Below are 13,718 nucleotides of genomic sequence, written 5' to 3'. Positions count from 1 at the left end.
AGTATATAATAGTGTTCATTATGGAGAATCTCAGAGAGTGTTTTGCTATATCTAAAGATGACTTTGCTGATCACTAAGAACTAGACTGTGAACCTTATACTTACACTGATAAACAATCACTTTCATGAATAGTCCCTCTGATTTCACAATCTGGCCCAAAGGTACTGCCGTATCTGGGGCACACCACCATAGCCATCATATGGTCAGCAACATTACAGAATGGTGTTTTCAGGGGCAATACTAAAAGATTATCTGCAACTGAAACTGCAGGGGGAATTCTGTAATTACCAGCAGAGGAATTTCGTCAGGACACTAAGGTTAAGTCCCATGCTTACTAGATGTGGCATGAGATCTTTGCTGACTACAAGAGGGTTAGGCTTCATTTTTACATCTCATGTAAAAGATAATGACCCAAGCATTATGCTGGACTACTGCTTCAGGACTGATTGAGAATCTCAACACTATTATTGCACCTGGGTTTCCCATCCAAGTTTTGTCCAGGCCCTCACTGTTTTTTTTTTTTTTTTTAAAATCAGATGCCACAAAACCACAGCCCAATGTGGCACGACTGCAGAAGGGTTTCTGCAAGTACACATAATTTTAAAAAGTTCATGATTTTGTAAGATAGTGTATTAAAACTGCTTCAGCCTTCATCAGTCTGTGACATAAAACTTTCCAGAATCCTTTCTGGGCTAGTGCTGGAACCCACCAGCACTTACCACTGAGGGGTCATATGACATAGAAGTCAATGGGACTCAGCCCAGTAATAAGCACTATAGTAACTGTTTGTAAAATTAGGCCCTTGGTGAATTACTTAACAGTTTGTCTAGTGTTTACATTTGCTGTATGACATGCTTTCATGGTCAAACAAAAATCCTTCTTTGTATTTGCACTGATGTTTCTAAGCTTTTGGTCCTGTTGGGTGAAATCCTAGCTGTACTAAAGTCAATGAGAGTTTTGCTTTTGAATTCAAGATAGCCAGATATATTAAATCTGCCCCCCAAATTATACACATTAAAAAATTCTGAAATAAAACAAACACAAACAAGCCCTCTCTCCCTCCACCCCAAACTCAAAGAAAAACATTGGAGTACTGCCAAGATAAACTGTACCATTGTCCTGTCTTTGAGGAACCTGTATCGTTCTTGGAGGTCCTGGAGTTCAAGCTGGGTTACATAATGCTCAGTCATGCCAGTGCCTTTTGCTTCAATAGTCTCTAGTAGGCTGTTGTGACTCAACACTTCTTCACTGAGTAACTGCATAACAGAGAGTAAATGGACAGGTTTACTAATGATCAATATTCAAACAAGTCCAGAGGCAGCGTGTTTGTAAGGTAATTAGTGTGGTTTTTTTGGTCTGTTTGTTGCTTAGATATACTGCTCTTACAGATTCTGCTCTCAGTAGGTCTGCAGAGGCCTAAGTGATAGTGGAATTGTGCCCATTGAATTTATTATGGTTCAAGTTCCTCCAAGTGCAAGACTAATTTCTTCCACCTTACTATTTCTCTCAAACACATAGCAGTGTTTGCATTAGAAAAAAAAAACCAAAGCCAGAGATCACTATCAAAATAGAACTCTACTGCACATACCCCTCTCTCCATTCGGAGAGGATGAAAATGGGAATGAATCACAGTCAGATGTTAGCCACATTGCTTAATGCACTACTCAAAAGCACTCAGATATTAAAGTGGTTAAGGGTGTGCATGTGTGTAAGAAACTATCTAACATAACACTTCACTGGAGAAGTAACTGCAATAATGACACTGCATGGCAATTAATAACCACCTGGATCAAGCACCTGAGGCGTCACTTTGGGCCCTTAACTCCTTTAAATGGCTATTTACTTCAATCAAATGTCTGACTCAAAACACATTATTACTTAACTACATGCAATGTATGACTATAATGCAGAATGGGTCTGATTCATTGTTGCCCAGCACTCTGTGTAGTTATATACACCAGCACCGAAGCAATGCTGTGAAGTAAAACATATCCATTCTAATTTGGTAGCATATTGTGCCATTTTGCACAAGAATATGAGAGAATGATGAGACTATAAACTTGAAGATTTATCTCTATGGCCTTTTTTTTTTTTTTTTTTTTTTTTTTTAAGTCCGATGGCCAAAATTTGAACTTCACCCTATCATGGATAGATTTCCTGTCTAGTATGGTTTATAGTACTGTTCTCCCCCCCCCCACAAAATTAATGGCTGCTGCAGCAGATTTTAATGAGGAAACAGGACTTCAATCTGAACAGCTATCTGCCAGATTTCTAGTGCATACACCAGGGTAGCATCTAGGCATCAAACATTTATATCTGTCTGTTTAGACATCATCGTAATTTTTATTCCATTGTAACATACAATAAAACTATTACTCATACAACCAAGGAGGATTTTTCTTAAGAATATAGTAACAGTAAACAAACCCTTGCTTTGCTGAGGACAGCTGTTTTTTCCCTCAGTTCTGCACACTGTCTCTCAGAAGCATTCATGCTCGCTTCTACTTTGTCCATCCAGCTGGAAAATTTACGAACATCATCCTGGTAACTTGTCCACTTGGACAGTGCTCCGTCCAGCTGACTACAATTTAAAAATACATATCAGTTGATATTCAGTATCTCATGTTATTCTAGCAATGAGATAAGGCAATAAACAGTCATTCAAGCTTTATGTTTTTTAGGAGGACAGAACGAAAGGAGACATGTAATATGCTGAACTGCCCTACGAAAAATTGCAAGAAACTGTGGTCTGCTACAGATCTTGGCTGGCTAATATATAGAAGGGTACCAATGCTGAAGCTACTTGCTCACATCTGAAAAGGGACAGTAAAGGACATTAGTGGTGGACACAGGATGCTTGCAGTCCCAGCATATCCCTCATTCATGTGTTCATTAGCTGTAGTAAATATATGGGTAAAGCATGGTATAAAGGAATAGAGTCTTGACTCCAAGTACCCTACTTTATATCTTATCACATATTAGGGAGCAGACACTATCTACTGATAAATAGTCTTGGTTGTTTGAAACTTGGAAACGTTTGTATTTAGTGATGCTCACCATATCAGACCGCATTTTTCTGTATTTCCTATTTAAGTATTATCACCATGACTCTCATTGACAGTGATGGAATTACTATCATAACATTTTACATAACATTGTTCCAGCCTTTGAGGTCATGAGTACCTCCTGAGAAGTGCCCAGTGCCACACAGTTCTACTGAAGTCCGGATCTTGGAGGATTTTGCCCTTAATTTTCTTAATGTCCCTTTTATTTGGATTTCATACCATGATTTTCATACAGCAGAGCGATTAAAATAACTGAATGAAACTTAAAATATCTGAAAATAAAGCTTACAATCAAATTATTAATACAGAGTCCATTTTTAATGGTAACAATAACGGCCTGTTTACACAGTGAATTAGTGTGTGGCAAGCTAAGGTGTGAATCTACAGCACACCAGCTTGTCACATAATAACTCGCTGTATGGATACATGCAGTAAGAGTCCCAGAATGCCCTGCAGTAGTGTCCACATGGCAAGTTACAGCGTGGCAAGTTGGTGTGCTGTAGATTCACAACGTGGCTTGCCACGCACTAATTTGTTGCGTAGACAAGCCCTGAGATTAGAATTGTAGTAACTTTTAGTGGACCAACTTCTGTTGGTGAGAGAGAGCTACAAGGAGCTCTTCTTCAGGGCTGGGAAATGTACTAAGGGTGTCACAACTAAACACAAGCCATAAATACAGTGTCTTTATTAAGACCATGATTTTTATTCAACTATTACTTTTTAAAATATTATTTTTAATAAAAATCATGGTCTTAATAAAGACACTTGAGTTACGGCTTATTACAACAATCTGTATCTCACAACCCCCCTTTTTGTCCTATGACTACAGGGGTGTTAACTAGCCACTTCACTTTGAATGGTCCCTTAGAATTGTGCTCACTACTTAGGCTAAAATATCTGTTCCACTTTGCATTTAGCTGTGACACACACACACACACACACACACACACACACACACACACACACACACTACCTTTCCCAGACCTGAAGAAGAGCTCTGTGCAGCTTGAAAGATTGTCTCTCTCACCAACAGATTTTGGTCCAATGAAAGCTATTACCTCACCCGCCTTGCCTGTCTTGTAATCATACGACTTCTGGAGATAATGCTAATATTTTCAACTGTGTTGTCTTCTGTTACCTTTCCCCACTCACATCTCTTTTTACCTTTTACAGTGAATGCAAGAGGACAAGAGAGAAGCCCACGTTTCCTTAAGCGTCTGTAACTGTTGTTCAATGACAGGCACTCCCTCTGGAGAAGTGTTTTGCAGAACAGATTCTCCTCTTGTCAACATCATTTTCATCTCGATTTCCTTCTCCTGCTTCACCGATAACAGTCCCTAGAAAGCAAACCGATCTTGTTCTAGCCTCATTGTTGCAGCATGTATACAGTCCTTCTCCCACAAAAGAGAGGAAATGATTAATAAACATCATTAGAAAAGGAGTTGCTACACTACACCCTGAATGGATTGTACAAGCTGTTTATCGGGAGGATGGGCTTGACAGCTGGGCCTCCCTAGTGAAAGAGGCCTTTCAAAGGAAGAGTTTGGGCCATAAGAGAAACCCTAGCACTCAATGCTCCCCCCAACCGTGGTGTGGCAGTGTAGCACCCTCGATGCAAGATTCTATCTGAAAGCCACAATTAGGGTTACCATATTTGAACATTGAAAAAATGAGGACATTCCACGGGGGCTCCCGGCCCCGCCCAAACTCCGCCCCTTCCCCGCCCCCATTCCAACCCCTCCCCAAAGTCCCTATCCCATTGGACCACTTCCCCAAATCCACGCCCCGGCCCCACTTCCTCCCCTGAGCGCGCCACATTCTCCCTCCTCCCCCTTCCCTCCCAGCCACCCAAAACAGCTGCCTCCTCCACAGGCTCCAACTTTCCCGGCTCCTGCCACTCTCCAGCCCATGCGCCCCAAGCTGGGTGCTTCCCCTGCACAGCAGTAGCCAGAGCCCGGGGGGGGGGGGGAGGGGGGAAGTTGCTTCAGGCCCCGGGCCTGCCCCCGAGCTGGGCATCCCAGCCCCAACGCGCTCCCACCTGCAAGGCTGCATCCCAACCGCGGGCTCCCACTTTGGCCAGGCTGGAGCAGAGAAGTGCTGCGTGCGTGGCCTAGGCCTTGCCCCCTGGCTCAGGGGGGCCTCCACCCCGCTACCAGCTGGACTGGGCGAGGCTGTGGCAGCTCAGGCCGGGTGGCTGCGGGAGGCGCTGCAGCACGGGCCCTTCCCAGGGGAGAGGGCTTCCGGGAGCCACCGCCGCGCGCTGAGAAACTGTCCCCTGTGCCGGGACCCTCCCCCCGACCAGCGGCTCCGTGGGGGGGGGGGGAGGGGGAGGCAGCCCTGGCTGCATGGACCGCTGGCAGGGGGGCTCCTTGCACAGCCGGGGCGAAAGAGGGTGAGTAAGGCTCTGCCAGAGCCGCAGGGGATGCTCAGAGGAGGGAGAAGCAGCCACGGGTCCCCCCACCTGCAGCTGGCTGCAGAGATGCCACCGCTCCTAGCCGTGGGGTTGCAGCGCACTGGGGGGGGGGGGGGGGGCAGGGAAGTTGCAATCCACAGGCTGCAGCAAGCCTACACCCCAAGAGGAGAGGGTAGGGTTATCATAACATCCGGAAAATACGGATGTTTTTATATATTTAAAAAATCCTCCCGGATGGCGATTAACAACTAAAAAGCCGGACATGTCCGGGAAAATACAGACATATGGTAACCCTAGCCACAATCTACCCCGAATGAGCAATGCATTAGTTACTACAAAAAAACAACAAACTACGTGATCAGAACGTTATGGTTACACAATACAGCACTTAAGTCACTAGTAAAATTTGACAGAGTACGATTGTGTAACTAAAGAAAATATCATACTTTCTCCATAGCCTTAGTTAACCATGTATTATCTTGAAACTTTTTCTTCAATATTTACACCATTGTCCATGTCACAATGGTCCAGTATATCTTTATCTCATTTACAAAAGCCCATTTTACTCCAAAAGGCAACATTTTTCCAATTTTTTTTTTGACGTACATGAAAAATTGGTGTTTGAATTTTGCAAACGTACAGTGGTCACTATTTCATAGCAACTGAAATAATGGGTCCTATGTGTGTCATCTTTGTATCCATTTGTTTACATACCTCCAGCTTTAACATTCTGCTGTCTAGAACACTTTTGTCTGCTGTAGGGAGACAGTAAGATTCCAGCATATGAACTGCATCAGCCGTCCAGTCCTGGAGTTCTTTCATGCCATGAGAGAACTGATGGTGCTCTGCAACAATCCTATCCATTCTGGAAACTTTTTCCTGAAATTCATATGGAAATTAACACTCCCAATCATTTCAGTGAGTGCTCAGTATGCACTTAGAGCTTTAGATGCAGGTGGCTAAACTGTGTCTACCATATTTCATGAATATGTTGCATGCTCAAATGCGTATACGTGCAGTTATCTACTTTGCATATACAAACATGAGTGGTGCACACACTATATGCATGTGCCAATTTTACAAGTACACTCCATTTAGTCCCCCAAATTAGAAGATTTGGCTCTTCAAATGCTCCCTTTTTCAGTCTATTCAAAGTATCAACAGATCTAAAGTGTTTAAACAAATCAGTAAGTCTCCTAAAAAACGACATTAGCAAAACCATTTGAAGGACCTAGTTACAAGTGAGAATTTTTTTTTTACGTAAAGTGGCCATTTTCATTTACATTTTTTTGATTAATAGATTCCATGGTCAGGAGGGACCACTGTGATAATCTAATCTACCCACCTGTATAACACAGGCCATAGAACTTCCCCCAAATAATTACCAGAGCAGATCTTTTAGAAAAGCATCCAACCTTGATTTAAAAATTGTCAGTGGTGGAGAATCTACAACAACAATTGGTAAATTGTTCTAATGGTTAATTATTCTCACCATTAAAAAAGTATGTCTTATTTGCAGTCTAAATTTGTCTACATGCAATTTTCAGTCATTGGATCATATTATTAAACCTCTCAGATGCATTGAAAAGCCCATTATTAAATATCTGTTCCACATGCACATATCTATAGATTGTAATCAATTTACTCCTTAACACTCTCTTTGTTAAGTTAAATACATTGAGCTTTTAGAGTCTAATCACTGTAAGGCATGTTTTTTAATCCTTTAATCATTCTCGTGACTCTTCTCTGAGCCCTCTCCAAATTATCAACATCCTTCTTGAATTGTGGACACCAGAACTGGACATAGTATTCTAGCAGCAGTCACACAAATGCCAAATATACAGGTAAAATAATCTCTCTACCTCTACTCGAGATTCCCTGGCCAGAGCATCACAGTTGGAGCTCATGTTCAAGTAATTCTCTTCTCCCACCACAAAACTTTTTCACCGTTACTGCTCCCCAGTATAGAGTCCCCCATTCTGTAAGGATGGCCTATATTCTCTGTTCCTAATGAATACATTTACATTTAGCCATACTAAAACACGTAATGTTTGCTTGTGCCCAGTTTACCAAGTGATCTACATCTGAATCAATGACCTGTTTTCTTCATTATTTCCCACTCCCCAAATTTGTGTGTCATCCGCAAACTTTATCAGTGAGGATTTTATGTTTTCTTTCAGTTCACTGATAAAAATATTAAATAGCATAGGGCCAAGAACTGGTCCCTGAGGGATCCCACAGGAAACACAGCCACTCAATGATAATTCCCCATTTACAATTACATTTTGAGATCTATCAGTTAGCCACTTCAATATATACTCTTTACAGAGCTAAATACAAAGAATGATTAAAATAATATTAGATACTAGCACTTAACTCTATAAAAATATGTATACTTCATAGTCTATCATCCTTCTAGAGGATGGACACAAAACCTGACCTTGTGGACAGTAAATTCACTCCTTAATTTTAGTTACTATCTTTAACTCAACCCATTGTGTCTATGTTCTGAAGTGTCATATGGCAGAGAGATTTAGAGTTGTTAATGGACCTCGAATTGCATATAATTTCTAATTTGAATTTGTCTCACTTCAGTTTCAAGCCATTGGTTTTTGTTAGACCTATTTCCATTTTCTTACATTTATATGTGGACCTTGCCCTACCTTACCAATGCCTTCATCATCTCAGGACTGACTTACTTCAATACACTCCGTACAGGGCTGCACCTGAAGATCACTTAGAAACTTCTGGTAGTACAGAATGTGAGAACACACTTTTGTAGAAGGCATCTCACAGCGCTGTGCAAGCAGTGGCACTCTGCTGATGCATTGGGTACAGATCTTTCGGATTGCCCCATATAGGAAAGCACATAGAGCCCGGAGTGCGTGACATTCCACAAACTCCAATTCTCTGACTTTAAGATGTACAAGGAATTCCATTAGTTTCAACTTGTGAGAATTTCCCCATATTCCTTTTCCTTTCCTGTGTTTATTTTTTTTTTTAAATCAAGAAGAGCGGGATATGGCCCTATAAACAATTTTTTTTACATTATATGACGATATGTTTCATGATTCTCTATTTGTATACACTTAGTTGACAAATTAAAAAAATTAGTAATTATTAATAATAGAAATGAGATACTTTAATTAAATGGTCTCAAATAACACTTCTAATATTCATAATTGTTTATATTACAGTAGTGCCTGTAGTCTCCAACTGAGATCAAGGCCCCACCACGATAGGAATCACAGGAATGATAGTCCTTGTCCTAAACAGCTTACAATCCAAATCAACAAGGAAGACAGAAGATAAGAGGGGAAAGGGAGGCACACAGTGATGAGCTGACTTGCCCGATGTCACAAAGCAGGTCAGTGGGATAGATGGGAATAGGATGCAGGTCTCCCAGTCTCAATCCAGTGCCCAAGCCACTGGAGAATGCTACTTCGCTCTGATAACTCAAAAGCACACTAACAGCTAACAAATGCTTTTTAAAAATGCTGAAACCAATCTACCAACTTCTAGACACAGAAATTCATAATGCAGATAATAAACTTTAAGATAAGGACTGGCTAAGTATTAGCAACATTTCAGTATTGTGACTCTGTATAAAATACCCCCAGGTTTTGAAAAATAATTACAGGTACCTTACATGCTCCTGGGGATACTAATTATCAAACTAAATTATCCTAAATGCTGTAAATCATGGCTTGCTTTTATTTCCATTCAAAACACCCAAATTTGTTTCATTTCAAACATAACTCCCTACAAATTATCACTTGGGGGGGAGGGGGTAGGAAGGAGGTAGGAGGAATTATATACCATGTATGTGGACACTCAGTTTCTCTTCTCAGACCAATGCATTGGAAAAAACAATTAGCTCAGCGTTCAATCAGGTAAACGATCCACACATACCTTTCCCCTCTATAGCACAAGCCTCAGACATAGGATAGAGCAGACATACCGTACAATACAGCAGCAAGACAGTTGCGATATTTCAGAATTCAACCATTCATTTTCACATCGGTCACATTCACAAGAACTGCCGGACAGCGCGCACGGGGGGAGCATTACCTTGGTTAGATTGCTTAGAGCTAGGTATTGAGAAGATAGCTGAGACACTCTGCGCATAAAGCTTTTGCTGGCAGCTTGCTCCTCCCACAGCTGCTGAGCTTTTTCTTTTAGCCTGTTGAGCTGAGGCTCGTGGCAGCTTATTTCCTCAAGGACAGACTGTAAAGCACAAGCATGTTACTATTAAGTGCGGGTGCGAAAGAGCAAGCAAAAAAGAAAGCAAGCAGCCCTGTTAACATGGAAATTCATGCCCTGGCCGTTAGTAAGCATCTTAAACAAAGGCAACAGTTGATCATTACGCACATGATACAGTCACAGAAAGGAAACAACACATGTCATCAAGAAGTGCTGCGACATAAAATCTGCCTGAGGATTGAAGTAGGCCCCAAAATTGGATGCAGCCTTTAGTTGATCATGCTGGCACCCTGATCTCCAAGCATTTATTAGGAATTCATGATACAGGAAACCAGGCTAGGGATGGCTTGATGTGTTTTTAGGCCCTTATCACCTGTAACTTTTGTTGTTCTCTCCTCTTTGCAGGGAGGTCATGAAGTCGACTACTGCTTTCTTGCACCATCTTCTCAGTTGTGTTCAGCCAGTCCTGGAGAGGCTCAGCATTTGCTTCAAAGTCCTTCATCTGGATCTTTAAGTTCTGTGGAGACATGTGATGTGCACATTTAAAAAAAAAAAAATCAATGCACCACTATGTTTGCTGCAATGTTATTATGCAATCTAAAATCCAAACACAGAGGTATGCATACACAGGTATGCTAAGGTGTGAAGGGTTCATTTCAGGTCTGCTTTCTCCCCTATCCTGAACAAATGCTCAGGGGAAAGGCTACGTTTGGTAGCCAGAGTGGGGAAAATGATTTGAAAATGGATGTCTTCACAGCCAAGAGCTGTAGGACTTGGACCATTACTTTCTGATTGTAATTTGCTTTACTTCCAAGTCCTTATAAATAAGCCTTAAAAAGCCCTTGCTGACTGCATTTTTTTCCCCATGGACTCATTCCATTGATTGTTTTAGATATGCTCCTCTCAGCCAATGTGGAGTAAAAGCTCTAACCAGCATAGTTCAAGTAATTTAGTTTTCCTCAAGATTTTTAGACCAATTTTCTTTTCTTTTCATCCCTATCACTTCAGAATGAAAGATTTAGAATGTGGATCTGAAACTTCTGGGTTTAGAAGGATTAATCCCAGTCCATGTGAAAACAGCACAGGATGTGTCCACTGTACTGTGTGACATCTCTCCACACATCCACTCTGAGACAAGGAAGGCCTAAAATCAGTATAGCTCCATTGTCTTCGGTGCTGATTTACATGAGGTGAGGATCTGGCCCAAAGAGTTTCTTACATTTCCTGTCAATGTAATTTAAAACTGACCTAAAAGGTATTTTCTATCTCAACTAGGGCCTTGTCTACACTACGAGAGTAGTTCGATTTTACTTAAATCGAATTTTTGGAATCGATATTGCAAAGTCGAACGTGTGTGTCCACACTAAGGACAGTAATTCGACTTTGTGAGTCCACACTAACGGGGAAAGCGTCGACATTGGAAGTGGTGCACTGTGGTCAGCTATCCCACAGTTCCCGGAGTCCCCGCTGCCCATTGGAATTCTGGGTGGAGCCGCAAATGCCTTCTGGGTAAAAAAAAGGTGTCCAGGGTGCTTTTGGGTAACTGTCGTCATCCGTCCATCACTCCCGCCCTCCCTCCCTGAAAGCGCCGGCGGGAAATCAGTTCGCGCACTTTTCTAGTCAGTGACAGCGCGGACGCCACAGCACTGCGAGCATGGAGCCTGCTGCAACCATCACTGCAGTTGTGGCCGCTCTCAACGCCTCGCAACTTATCATACACCTTTCCCTGAGGCAGATGCAGAAAAGTCAGGCGAGGAGGCTACGTCAACGCGGTGATGGCCTGAAGTCTGAGAGTAGCACAGACCTCTCAGAAAGCAGGGGACCCAGCGCCGAGAACATCACGGTGGCAATGGGTCATGTTGATGCCGTTGAAAGGAGATTCTGGGCACGGGAAACAAGCACTGAGTGGTGGGACCGCATAGTGCTGCAGGTCTGGGATGAATCCCAGTGGCTGCGAAACTTTCGCATGCGGAAGGGAACTTTCCTGGAACTTTGTGAGTTGCTGTCCCCTGCCCTGAAGCGCAATGACACCCGGATGCGAGCAGCCCTGACTGTCCAGAAGCGAGTGGCCATAGCCCTGTGGAAGCTTGCAACGCCAGACAGCTACCGGTCAGTCGCGAACCAGTTTGGGGTGGGCAAATCTACCGTGGGGGTTGTTGTGATGCAAGTAGCCAAGGCAATCGTTGATGTACTGCTGCCAAAGGTAGTCACCCTGGGAAACGTGGAGGCGATCATAGATGGCTTCGCAGCGATGGGATTCCCAAACTGCGGTGGGGCCATAGATGGAACTCACATCCCTATCCTGGCACCGGAACACCAGGCCAGCCAGTACATTAACAGAAAGGGCTACTTTTCCATGGTGCTGCAAGCACTGGTGGACCACAGGGGACGTTTTACCAACATCTACGTGGGATGGCCGGGCAAGGTTCATGACGCTCGTGTTTTCAGGAACTCTGGTCTGTTTAGACGGCTGCAGCAAGGTATTTACTTCCCGGACCACAAAATAACTCTTGGGGATGTGGAGATGCCTATAGTCATCCTCGGGGACCCAGCCTACCCGCTAATGCCCTGGCTCATGAAGCCCTATACTGGCGCCCTGGACACTGAAAAAGAACTCTTCAACTACCGGCTGAGCAAGTGCAGAATGGTGGTGGAGTGTGCTTTTGGACGTCTCAAGGGGAGATGGAGAAGCTTACTGACTCGCTGTGATCTCAGCGAAACCAATATCCCCATTGTTATTGCAGCTTGCTGTGTGCTCCACAATCTCTGTGAGAGCAAGGGGGAGACCTTTATGGCGGGGTGGGAGGTTGAGGAAAATAGCCTGGCTGCTGATTACTCACAGCCAGACAGCCGGGCGATTAGAAGAGACCAGCGGGAAGCGCTGTGCATCCGGGAGGCTTTGAAAGCAAAGTTCCTGAGTGAGCACGGTAACCTGTGACTTTAAAGTTTGTGTATTGAGAAGCTAAACCTGCCCCCATTTCTTTGCCCAGTTAATGTTGACTATCCTATCCAGTTACATACCCCCTTCACCCCACTTCCAACACACGTTTCAAAATAAAAATAGTTCTACTTTGTTAAAGCACACCGTTTTCTTTAATACTGTATTCGCGGGAATTTTTTAAAACTGGGACGCAGACTGTGGTGCGGAGCGGGTGTACTGTAGTGGCGCGAATGCAGCTTCTAAACTCAAGGATTGACAGGCTCCGCTGCGGTGGGATGGTTGTTTCAACGGAGCCTGTCACCCCTCCTGATAGGGACTGTGTGTATGGGGGGGTCTATGTGACTTTGTGGCAGGGGGAGGACGGTTACAGATCCCCTGCTGTGTGGCTCTGTGATCCTGCCTAAGTACCGCCTCTTAAGATCTGTAACTGCCCTCCCCTGCCACAAAGTCACAGAGCAACCCACCCCCCACCACATAACATGAAAACAACCTCCCAGACTAACCAGGGTAACTAGTCACTGCATCACTGCACTATGTATGTGCCCTGCTGCTGTGCCTGCCCCCGACTATATACCCTGCCAAAGGTGACTGTCCTGTCGAATTACCAACCCCCTATCCCCCCCTCCTGCAAAAGAACATGATGGAAACAGTAGTTAACAGAAACGTATTTTTTATTATCAACCAAACATGGAACTGGGAAAGTGAAACTTGGACGGGGGCTTGTGTCAGGCGGGAAGGAAAGAACTTGTCAAATTTTGGGGAATGAGAGCCTTCTGCTGCTCGAGCTCTCTGCAGGGGTGGAGTGAGAGTTAGCAGGGACTCTGCCGCCTCTCCTTCTGTGCACTTTGGGTGAGGGGAGTATGGGACTTGGTGGCGGGGGAGGGCGGTTAGAGATGGACTGCAGCGGGGCTCTGTCCTCCTGCCTCCGTTCCTGCAGAACATCCACAAGGCGCCGGAGCGTGTCCGTTTGCTCCCTCATTAGTCCAAGCAGGGTTTGAGTCGCCTGCTGGTCTTCCTGACGCCACCTCTCCTCCCGATCCATGTTGGCTTGGTGCATTCGGGTCAAGTTCTCCCGCCACTGGGTCTGCTGTGCTGC

General features: G+C 43.9%; 1 protein-coding gene across 1 annotated transcript in view; it reads right to left on the bottom strand.

Annotated features, from left to right (window-relative positions):
• Positions 1-13,718, bottom strand: part of LOC128834254 (nesprin-1-like) — a 124,999-nt gene that overhangs the window by 61,857 nt on the left and 49,424 nt on the right. Inside the window, exons 27-32 of the mRNA XM_054022869.1 lie at positions 10,055-10,198; positions 9,550-9,705; positions 6,193-6,357; positions 4,230-4,402; positions 2,428-2,581; positions 1,113-1,256 (exon numbers count right to left, since the gene is read on the bottom strand). Of these exons, the coding sequence (XP_053878844.1) occupies positions 1,113-1,256; positions 2,428-2,581; positions 4,230-4,402; positions 6,193-6,357; positions 9,550-9,705; positions 10,055-10,198 (936 nt within the window). The remainder of the gene's footprint in view (positions 1-1,112; positions 1,257-2,427; positions 2,582-4,229; positions 4,403-6,192; positions 6,358-9,549; positions 9,706-10,054; positions 10,199-13,718) is intronic.

The sequence above is a fragment of the Malaclemys terrapin genome, chromosome 3 (assembly GCF_027887155.1).
Source record: "Malaclemys terrapin pileata isolate rMalTer1 chromosome 3, rMalTer1.hap1, whole genome shotgun sequence".
Classification (NCBI taxonomy): domain Eukaryota; kingdom Metazoa; phylum Chordata; order Testudines; family Emydidae; genus Malaclemys; species Malaclemys terrapin.
This window is presented reverse-complemented; position numbering and strand designations above follow the sequence as displayed.